We start from the raw sequence: 12,253 nt of genomic DNA, 5'->3' as shown, positions 1-12,253 counted from the left end.
GACAGATATTCTTTACCAAGTGAAGGAAGTTTTCTTTATTTCTAGTTTTCTAAGAGATTTAAACATAAGGGAAACAAGCCTACAGTACTTGCTGAGGTGCCATGGTTTTTCTCCCTTAGCCTATTAAAATAATTACAGTACAGATCATGAACTACGAATTCTATGACAATTCCTATGTCTTCATGTCATGCTGCAGTTTTACTATAGGATATATTCAATTTAATAACTGTTTTTGGAAGTGCTACATCTATATTTATAAGTTAACTGGTATTTGTGGGTAAATGTTAACTTTTTCAGGTTTATGAATCATGGTTCTGCTAACCTCATAGTAGGAAAATCTATCTTCATTCTAGGACAGAATAAACAACAAATTATCTTTTTAAAGATTTCCTAGGACTCTGTATTGTCTTTTTTGTGGGAAAAGCTTTTTTATACATACTTAATAGTTAAGAAAACAAAGTGTTAGAATTGTTTAAACCACTAAGAACTCTCCTAACTCCCCAGAATAAGACATTTATAACACTTTGATATATCTGTCCAGATTTGTCCTATACAAATGCACATCACACGTACATATATGTACTCATCCTACATATGTCCACATATATCTTTTAACAAAACGGCATCCTTCTGTTTTGCAACTTGCTTTTTTGACTTTACATAGACAATGGTTAGTATCAAAATAAAGATTGAATTTTTTCTTTAACAGTTTCATGGTATACTAGTGTCTGGATGTGCTGTAATTTATATGTCCATAGAAACACTTGTTGCTGTCTTCAGTTTTTACTACCAAGACTATACTATACGTAATGTCCCTGTACAAATATATTTGTACTCTTTTATATCTTGGACAAATTACAAGGAAAGGAATGAGCTGAAGACTGATACTGCTCTACTGTCTTCCAAGAATGTTTATACTAACTGACTTCATGGAGGTAGATTTTGACAAGAAGACTTGAAAGCATGATGTAGAAACTTGAAACCATAAAGTAAAGACATATAAATTGTACTATGTAAGAACTGAAGTTTTCTGTTGAGCAAAAATATCAGTTACAAAGTCAGGATACTGAAGGCTTTTACCAAAATTTAATTTAACATCTTTAAAACTATAATGATGCTAAGGAACATGAAGGTAGGAATCAGTGTATCCTGTTTGTTGCTACATTCTTAGAACTAGTACAGTGCCTGGTACATAGGAGCTTTTTATATATTAAATAAAATATAAACAATTCAACAGAAAAATAGGCAAAGGAAAATTATGTACAAATAAAAAATGGCCAACATAGAAAAAGATGTTCAAACTTTAAACCTAAAAACACAAAGAATTAAAACAAAGAATTCTCATGCAATCTATGAGACTAGCAAAGTTTAACAAGTGCAAACTCGTTTAACTTTTCGGAGGGTAACTTAGCAATTAACTTAAAAATTTAAGTGTGAGTATTCTTTTACCATCAATTCTACTACTAGGAATTTAACTTACAGAAACAACTGTATAAGTATAAAGAAGTAATTTCACTGCACCATTGTTTATAGAAGGAAACAACTGGAAGCAACACAAGTGTCCGTCAGTCAAGAATTAAGTAAGTTATGGAACATCTATATAATACAGCAATATCAAAGGCTTCAAAAAGAATGTCTACTTGCTTAAAGGGAAATCCATGTGTGGAAGGAAACAACAGGACTCTCCTAGATAGGACAATGGACAGCAAGTGTGGCTGGAGACTGGGGAGAATAAAGGAAGAGTGCATACCAGAAAGGCAGATTGACAGCTGTTCATCATCCACTGGAGAGGCTTTTTGACTGTTCTTCCCACCTCCCACTTGATTTTCTAGTTTGAGTCCACTGCACGTCAGAGGAGCCTCCAGTGGACTTTTACAGTAAGGGTGGTCCAGCAACTTAGAACTAAGAATGTTCTGCTTGAATGATCCATCCTCATCCATCTGGCATGAGCTCTCATTTTGAACAGTCTCTTCAGACACAGGCCCATCTACACTACTTACAGACTGATCTGCCCCAGACTCTGACAGTTTTATTCTGTCATCATTGACAGTACTTGTCCGATTTTCCTGACCCAGAGCCATAGCTTCTCTCTCAGTTTCCGAGATAAACACACTACTAGAACGATGTTCTGGTAAGGGGAAATCATGAATCAGCTCTGCACACTCCCACTTAGGAGAGGAACAGGGTGACTGTTCCCAGGTATATGTGGCACTGCCATTCTGCTGGTCAGGGAATGCTTCGTCTAAACTAAGCTCCTTGCCCACGAGAGGGCTTCCTTTAGCGTGGCCATCAGGCACATGAGAGTTCTTTCCCTTCACCACAGCATTGCTGTCCATATCTGAAAGGTATGGTTGATGCTGACAAGAAAGGTCTTTAGGTTCTGGGGAAGGGAATGGGCTGCAACTGCCACCCTCACGGTTCTCCCTAAGGGTCTCTTGATGGTCCCCAGTGACCTGCACCCAGCTTCGCTGAGCTTTTTTTAGCTTGCAAACTTTGCTTTTTGTTCTGAAGTGCTGGGATCTGAGAATCCTGTACCGAAATCTAATCATCGATAATTTCTCATACATCATATGAAGAGATACTTTTATTCTTCTATGTTGCTTAAGTTGGAAATTTTTTGGAATCAGGGGTCCCCCATTCCTGTGGCGCTCCAGCCCTTGGCAGCAGCCGTAATAAAAGCGCTTTCTCTTATGGTTGCTCAAGGTGACCACAACTGTGCCGCTCTCACCTGGACTTTGGCTCTCCCCATTGAACTTCATAGGAAAGTCAGAAGCCTGTGACTCCGTCCTAGGTCTGTGACCATTGGCCTGACTTAACACACAATTTGCTGGTAAGTCAGCAACTGCCTTCAAGAGATTTTTCTCTCCGCAGTATTCATGGTCAGAATTCTTTGCTGATGACAGCAACTTCTCTGCTTGAAATTTCAGGAGTGTCCTTGAGGAGGAAATGAAGTGTTTAGTGTCTTTTCTCTTCACTTTAGAGGACAAAGTACTAAGATTCTGAGCAGCCACACTGGACTTTGCCTTAGCAATAAGGGGTTCATCCTGGTTCCACGTTTTCTGGTTTTGAAGGGCCCTCTTTCTGCACTGGAAATGCCTCAACTGCCTGCTCCAAGTAACTGGCCTTCGCAACTTAGCTTTCAGAATGCACAAGTGTTGGTGAAAGTAGAACTTCTTAAAGCCTCCAAACCCAGTATTCCATTTCTCAGAAAAGGCTAAGTGGATTCTTTTCCTCCATAGACTTTTCTTCTGTTTTTTCATTTTTCTGATGCATAATGAGACCTGGAAGCAGCTGGAAAGAAGAGAAAGAAAAGTTACATTTCTACCCTAAAAATAAGGTCATATTATTCACCACAGTATGAGTTAGAAAATTGGAGAAAAGCACATGAAGTCCAATTTACACTATCAGACCTAGTGAGATTCCACCTGATCAAGATTTCCTCACAGTGAAAATTAAAGAGGGAAGACATGAGTATTCCAACATGACTGCATTTACTGTACCTGCCTCTGACAGAAGTAAGTTTCAAGGATCATTTTCCAATATGCAGCCAGTTTCTGATGTCGTAGGCAGGGCACGGATCAGGAGAGAATTTTTAAGTGTTGGCCTTGCTTCTCAATAGCTAAGTGACTTTAAGTGAGGCACTCAAATTCTGTGTTCTCATTTGTAAAATGAAAGAGAAAGGACAGGGGACTAGACACCATTTAAGACTGAGTCCATATGAAAACAATTTGTTCCATACAGCAAATTTTAGAAAGGGTGGGCAAGTACTTTTGCTCTGTCTAGTCATCCACAGGCATAAATTCAATACATTCATGAAATATCAGTATCTCAAAAGGGGGACCAGTCTCCCCTCTGTCCATCGGTCAAAAACTTTTTGAGTGACTATGTGGAGACAGGACTCAGGACTCTATCAGGTGCTCTCATCCAGTTGTAGTCTGGCTCTCAAGTGAATATAAGATAAAAGAACCAACACAAATTTCATATATATATATATGTGTATATATATATATATATATACACACACACACACACACACACACACACATACATACATACAAATATAAACTTCAGGAACACACTTACAAGAAATGGTAGATGAAAATGATAGTCAAAAACCAAACATGATTTCCCCTCAGATTTAATGAGATCTAACACTACTGAAGGTTCTTTAGCCTAGAAAGAAAGGCATGAGCCACTGCAGGTGGAGCAGAAGAAATGCAAAACTATGAATCAAAAATTCAATATTCTAATTTCAGCTTACTAATAATATACTAAGAAAAGTTGTACTACCTTTCTGTGCATCGGTTTCCTCTGCAGGGGGGTGGGGAGTGGGAAGAGGACTGTACACGTGTTTACCTCTGTTCCCTCTCCCAAACCCATTAAGAATTCAGAAACAAGAGTTTTTAAAAAGGCAAAAACTCTCAAGGGCAAAGACAACCAAAAAGTAGACTAGAGCAATAAAAATTTTGAAAGAAGAAAGCAGATGAATGAGTGATAACAGACTTAGAAGGTCAAAAGAGCTGAAATCTAAGCCAGCAGCAGGGGAAGCCAAGAAGCAAGTTACAGGACTTTGGCAAGGCTCTGGAAGCAGAAGCAGCAACACTTATGAAGGTCAGGGTATGAGGAGACTGAAAAAGTAAGGACTGGTTGGAAGTCTGAAACAGAAGCAAGATCCCTTCTCCTACCGTGACAAAACAGATAACCAAAGTTTCGCTTTCTGAGGAGGATGAATCAGAACAGTCAAGCACATCATGCACAACTCAGGGCAGGGGCACAGTAGGAGGATAAATTAGTTTACATAGGGAATTCCTCCCTAACCTCTTTCCCCACTCAGCTCCCAGAAAGGTTTATACCCCTAAGGGGAAGATCAGTCCTGGGAGTAGGGACAGATAATTCAAAGAGAAAAGACCAACAGATACTGATATTAGGGGATGCCTCAATTAAACAGGCCATAATAATTACTCCCAAATTTAAGAAGCAATCAGACCCCAAACCTCTCTTTAACTCTACACAGCAGTTAATTAATTGTCCCTCCCCTACCCAAGACTGGAAAGTTCTCCTTTAGAAAGAATAAAACGGAAGTTCTGCAGACAGGGGGTCCCAAGCACAGTTTGAAGATGAAATAATATATTGAATACAAGACCCCTAACACCTTCCCACTCATCTCCTCAAACCCTGGCAATCTGTCTTACCCAGCCAAGTAGGAGCTTGGAAGATTCTTCCCTAAGAATCTGATTCGTCCACAAAAAAAAGACAGATATCCCCCCCAAAATGGCCCAGCATGACCCACAGTTAACAAGTCACACCACATGCTCAGAATTTTCAAGCAACTTCTTAGTGGTCATCCTTTAAAATGACTGGATAACTAAGAATCACTAGATTTCTAAAGGTAAAAAGTAGACTAAAACAGATTAAAGCAAAAGCTTATTTAGAGAAGTCAATTTTAAAATACTGAAGAGGGGAGAGAAGGAAAGTTATTGTTTAATGAGTAGAGCTTCAGTTTAGGAAGATAAAAAAGGATCTGGGAGATGGATGGTGGTGATGGTTGCACAACAATGTGATTATATTTAATGCCACTGAACTTTATACCTAAAAATGATTAAAATGGTAAATTTTATGTTATGTATATTTTACCACAATGAAACAAAAGAGGGAAGGAAAAAAAAAACTAACACTATCCTCTAAGAAGAAAATATTACATCCATTGGGTGGAAAAAAATAGGATGTTATTATTTTTTTTTAAATGAACAATAAAAAATTATAAGGAGGCCTTGGAAATTAAAAATAGCAAAAATGAAAAACTCAATAGAAAGTAAAGGGCTAATATCTCTAATATTTAATATCTTAAATTAAGGGATAAAGAACAAAAAGGCTGATGGAAAAATGGAGAAAAGACATAAGAAGATAATTCACAAATAAAGATTTTTAAATAGCCCTTAAACATAAGAAAAGATGTTCAATCTCACTCATTAAAAAACCGTCAAGGGGGCTTGAGGGGGTGGATAGAATGGGTGAAGGGGGTCAAAAGGTACAAACTTCCATAAATAAGTCAGTTGTGGGATGTAAATGTGCAGCATGGTGACTATCATTAACAGCACTCTATTGTATATTTAGAAGATGCTAAGAATGTAAATCTTAAAAGTCCTCATCACAAAAAAAAAAAAAAACTATTAGAGGGAACTAGAACTGTGTATGGTGATGGATTTAACTAGACTTACTGTGTAATCATTTCTCAATTGTACAAATATTAAATCATTATGTTGTACACCTGGAACTAATATAATATTATATGTCAATTTTACCTCAGTAAAAAAAAAAAATCGGCAAAAATTATGCAACACATTCTGTTGGTGGGAGAAAAGGAACTTTCATTCTTTGCTGGTGGAAACATAAATTGATAAAATCATTTCAGGGAAATATGTCAATATTTAACAAAACTATAGAAGTATTAATCCAGCAACTCAACTTTTAGAAATTTACCTTGAAGATATACTTTCAGTAATAATGAAAATACATAGTACAAGGTTATTCACTGCAACACTGTTTGTAATCACAAAACACTGGAAACAACCTAAATGCCCATACATAGGATAGTGGTTACATAAACTATGATTCATCTGCACAATGAATGAAGCTATAAAAGCATAAGGATGTGGTCTATGAATTAAAATGGAGTGATTCCCAGATTAAGTGAAAAACACAAAGTTCAAGTGAGTATCAATGGTATGGTATAATTCAGCCAAGCATACAGTTAGAACAGTCCACCCAAGATCACTCTCACCTCCGACAACAACTGCAAGGTCGAGGAGTTTCCAAAATCAACCTTAGGTTTGATAATTTGTCAGAAAGACTCACAGAACTCACTGAAAGCTATTAAATTAATAGCTATGGTTTATTATAGCTTAAGAATATGGATTAAAATCAGGCAAGTGAAGAAGTACACAGTGCAGAGTCCAGAAGAGGTAATAAATGAGGAGCTTCCTGCTGTCCTGTCCCCATGGAGCCAAGACAGATTATTCTCCCAACACCAATGTGTGACAATTTGTGACAAGGACTGCCAGCCAAGGAAGCTCACCTGAGCTTCGATGTCCAGAGGTTTTATTGGGGCTTATAGGCCTAACTGATGGACCACATAGACTGAGCTCAGTCTTCAGCCCCTCTGGAGATCCACTGATACCAAAGTCATCACCCTAAATCATGCTGTTGTTTTTTCTGGTGTGGCCAACCCCCATCCTAAATCATACTGTTATACTGAGGGTGACCCAAGGCTCCCAGGCAAATAAAGATACCCCAATCAGGCATGACATTCCAAGTGTTTAGAGGTCACCTCCTAAAAGCCAAGGATAAAGGCTTTCTTTTGAGACAAGGTTAAATTCTTTACTATAGCCATATTTCATAAAATAAAAAAATAAGAAAATACACATTTTCTGCCTCTTTGTGCACCCCATAAAATAAACTCATAATAGAAAAATCAAAACACAGGAAGGATAAACCAGAAACTAATGAGAATAGTTACCTAGGGCATGGTAGGGAATGGGGTGAAAAGAATGAGGAATAGGAAAATGGTAGAAGGGATGAGAGGGGAATGGCACTTCTCAGAAGATGCTTTTGTAAAATTCTGACTTTTATGGCCTATGTCAATGCTTCATATACTTTAAAAATATACAAATAATTAAAATGAAATACAAACAATAACAGATGAACATGACTATATTACAAAGAACATAATTGCACCAAAAGGACTAGAGCAGAGAAGAATTAGCCAAAGCAACTTTGGAAAACATTATTTTGACTGAGTAAGACTAGAAACAAAAGGACTGTATACAAATATTGTTCTTTAGTTAGCAAATTTATTTTTCACAGAGGAATGAGTTAATTCTGAAACTACTCTGTAAATTATCCAAAATTGAGCAAATAAGTAAATATGCTATAGATAATTAGAGCTAGATTTCACACTGTTGGTGAAAGGAATTACACATAATGAAAAAGACAGTGAGATAGCTTTAAATCTGTAGTGACAGAATGAAACTGGTGGTATCCATATGAACTCATCGTGTGTTTTATACACACACACAAATACAGATCTAGAGATCACATACACAAGACATTTACTTCCTAGCTCTGTCTGCTTAGAGGGCCTTGAAGTAATTACATCCCAGTAGCAATGAGCACCACTAGCACTCAGATCTTGGTTTCTAAATATTACTGTCCACTTAAAAGAAATAGCTGATTCCAGAGATGGAGCAGAAGTAGAAGGTGGAGCCTAAAACATCAGTGTAGCGCCAAAAAGTAGACAAGTGCTCAAAAAAAAAAAAAAAAAAAAAAGACATGTCAAAAGGACACAGAAGCCAACCTGAAGGGACTCACAACAGCCAAAAAACCTGAGCAACTGAATATATAATGATAGTAATGGATTATAACTCAAGAATAAAACATCCTGAGTCTATAGTGATATAAACAACTGATTAAATAAATAAATGGGAGAAGGGATAGCTCTTCCTTATAGAGAATTTCAAATTAATAAATACAGAAGGAATGATGGAAATAGAAAGTTACAATTTGCAACTCCTCTCAGAAATGACTCAGGCAAGAATCATCAATGGATGCTAAAATTAGAGAGTAAAAGTATAATAAGAAACAAGGTATTTAATAGTCTCAAAGTATCTCCCACAAGATACTTCAGATTACAAAGGGAAAAATTGTGCTTTTCAATGGAAAAACCCAGCACACATCACCTTAATCAGGTGACTGAGGTTACTATCACTAGTAATGAGACATGTGGACATTGTATGCTTCCTGATGTGGCACCATCACTTATGTGGTATGCTTGTTAAAAACAACCTGAATTTAATCCTAAGGAAACAACAGACAGACCCACATTGAGGGACACTCTATAGGATAACTGGCTAATACTCTTCAAAAGTGTCAAGGTCATAAAAGATAAAACAGACTGAGGAACTGTCCCAGATTAGAAGACTAAGAAGACAAACAACATGTAATCCTGGATTGGGTTTTAGTCCAGGAAAAGGAAACTGGTGGGACAATGACAAAATCTGAATAAGGTTTTTAGATCAGTTAATAGTATTATCTTAATTTCCCAGTTTTGATAATATACTATAGTTACATAATGTAACATTGGGGAAAAGTTGGGTGAAGTTTTTAAAAATTATAAATCTGAAGTTATTTCAAAGTACAAAGTTAAAATTTTTCTTAAACATTTAAAAACTTTAGGAAATCTCCCAGAAAGTACCATAAAATGACAGATTGGAAAATCATGAAGAAAGATAAGAAAATTAAAGGATCAGGTCAGGATATCAAATATCCAAATAAAAGTTACAGAAAATAAACTAAGAAATTACAAAAGGAGGGAGGTGTCAAATAAGATTCAAGAAAATTCTCAGAATTAAAAGACATCTGATTTTGTACAAGGAAAGAATCTGCTAACGAATGAAAACAGACTCATACCAAGACATATCAATTATGAAATTTCAGAACACTGGGAGCAAAACAACGCTATAAGCTTGAGGGTGGGGGTAGGCAGGTAATAAAAAAAGGATCCATAACATAAAAACAAAATATATAAAAACATTTATATGTAAAATGGAGATTTATATAACTATATTTGTGTAATTTATATATGTCATATTACATATACAAATAAAATCAGAAATAAGAATGGCAATAAACTTCTTAAACAGCAAGACTGAAAGAAGAAAATATACTAATGCTTTCAAAGTTCTGAGGGAAAATTATTTTCAACACAGAATTTAAGACTTAGCCAAACTATCAAAATTGAGGATACAAAAAAGTTTATCTAAATATACACCACCATGTATCCCTTTTTCAGGGAGCCGCATGAGGTACTCAGAATGAAGGAGAAAATCAAGAAAGAAGTCATGAGATCCAGGAAATGAGATCTAAAACTAGAGACAGGCCCAATCAATAACTGCCTTTCTGATGGAAGAAAAACGTATTCAAGTAGCAAAATATAGGCAACATGATCTATATTTCTGCAACAGAGAAAAATGAGGACAAAATATATTAGAATTGGGAACTGGAAACAAAATACACTTGCCTGCTGTATGCAATGGACTCTCCTAAAGCTTTATGTTAATCAAAATTCTTAGATGGCAATATTATTCTTTTAAAATACACTAAACTTTTACAAAACAAAACAAGAGACAGGCAAGAGGAATACTAAAGAATACTAAAGAAAGATAACAGTGACAACTGTGCCTCAGACTGAGAGGGCCACCAATCCAGAAGGAAGAGGTCAGAAGGCTCTAGAAGAGAAGTCTCTGAAAATGTGAAATTGACAGAATTTCTAAAGTGTCTGAATGAAAAGACAGGAGATATAGACAACTGGAAGAGAGCCGGAAGATTAATTAGTACATAGAACACTAAACAAAAAGGATAATTAATTTCAGAGGAAACAAAGAGTTGTATAAGAAAGGAAAAGGTCACTGTAAATCACTGTATACTACACAGCTTTAGCTGTGACTACCACTTAATTGTAATAAAGTAAACACTGATCTAACCCAATGGTTCTCCACCAGTCATTCCAGCCCAACATTTGGAAATGTATGGGAAATTGCTGGTTATAGCAATGAATTCAGGCTGGTATTGATACTTAGTGCCTCAGGACCAGTAATACTAAACATCATGTAATGGACATGATAATGAAGAACTGCCTCATTCAAAATGACAGTAGTGCCCCTATTGAGAAAAACTGATTCTAGTCAAAATTATGGTATTGCTATATTAGGATAGGTGGGAGGGTAGATAAAAAGTGCACACATATATAGAAGTGAGGAGCAGATGTGAAAGAACTAAATCTTCATCTTCTACAGTTAACAGATAAAGCCTAAAACTAGGAAATCAAAAGTAACATTATAAGAAGGCATTTAGAGACATGCTGTTTATACCAAAAGAAAAGCTCAAAGACAAAGAAAAAGAGGCAGTCTTTGGGTAACGGGCAATGCTGGAAAGGGGCAGGATTCTGGGAACTAAGTTGGGGAAAAAAGGCTAGAGGTTTCTGCCTTCAGTATGTAAATTTCCACTTAGTCCCCTTATAAATCACTGTACCCCACCCTTAATTATGCAGGTATCCCCCAGTCCAGGGACTGTTTTATCCTCTCCACTCCAGATACTAAGTCTCTAGTTAATTCTGTTTATATGTATGGGAACAAAGTCAGATTTGGAGGTAATTTTCTTGAACAGACTTTCACACAATCACATTTTTTTTGGTCCTACCTTCATCTCCATTTCCACAGTACATGACACCACTAAATCTTGAAACTTTCAAAAGGTTATGAAACACAAATATGACTATTTGTTGGCTTTCTCCACTTGCTGGTTTAGGATTCAGCTTTCTCTAGTCTGCTAATCAGTTACTGCTCACCTTTTCTGCTTTTCAGCTTCCAGAATATTGTTGCTATTCTCACTGCTCTTGTTCTTAGTCATTTGATTTAAAAAAAAAAAAAAAAAAGACTTCTCTACTGTTTTAATGGAGTTTTCAGGCTGGATTGGAATTAGATGTGTATACTCTAGAAAATAAATTTATGGCTACCAAAGGGGAAAGGTCAGTGGGGAGGGATAAATTAGGAGTTTGGGATTAGCAGATACACACTACTATACACAGAACTGATACATAACAAGTCCCACTGTACAGCACAGGGAACTGTATTCAATAGCTGGTAATAACCTATAATAAAAAAGAATATATATAACCAACTATACTTTAATTTTTTAAAAATGTGTATATTCAACCCAATAGCTTTACCATAATATATTGTTGAATAAAAAAAAGTTGCTCAACAATATGTATGAACCCACTTTTGTTAAAAGGAAAAAATGTATGTATATTTTGAAAATTTACAGAGGAAAAAATGTTTGAAAAAATTTATACCAAGCTATCAACAGTTTAGGCCCACAGTTCCTAAACTGAGCACCTGGCTTCTGCAGTGAATTCACAAGGATGTCATAATTGTTTAAATTAGAGGGGGAAAGTGATATTCTGTCAAACACCCTGCAAACTGCCAGTTCAAGACAGTTCAGTTTCAAATCAGATCATGCTATATATGCTATCTTCCTTTTGATGACATATCTTTGCAAAGCTGGCTTTTTGCTGATTGCTATGATTTAAAAAAAATACTGTGCAAAAATCAATTTGGAACAGGAAATGTGGGTGGTGTCTAACGATTCCAAGGTTTGTGAAGTTTATAGTACCCAATAAGTGCATACAGTAAGTAAC

At 36.2% G+C, this 12,253-nt stretch overlaps 1 protein-coding gene across 3 annotated transcripts in view; it reads right to left on the bottom strand.

Annotated features, from left to right (window-relative positions):
* Nucleotides 1-12,253, bottom strand: part of SENP5 (SUMO specific peptidase 5) — a 42,861-nt gene that overhangs the window by 22,996 nt on the left and 7,612 nt on the right. For 2 of the 3 annotated variants that reach the window (XM_014554440.2, XM_006178975.3), the window contains exon 2: nt 1,751-3,291. In XM_014554440.2, coding sequence (XP_014409926.1) covers nt 1,751-3,260 — 1,510 coding nt within the window. In that variant the 5' untranslated portion in view covers nt 3,261-3,291. The remainder of the gene's footprint in view (nt 1-1,750; nt 3,292-12,253) is intronic. The other variant, XM_014554441.2, reaches the window with a different exon arrangement.

The sequence above is a fragment of the Camelus ferus genome, chromosome 1 (assembly GCF_009834535.1).
Source record: "Camelus ferus isolate YT-003-E chromosome 1, BCGSAC_Cfer_1.0, whole genome shotgun sequence".
In the NCBI taxonomy this organism is placed as follows: domain Eukaryota; kingdom Metazoa; phylum Chordata; class Mammalia; order Artiodactyla; family Camelidae; genus Camelus; species Camelus ferus.
This window is presented reverse-complemented; position numbering and strand designations above follow the sequence as displayed.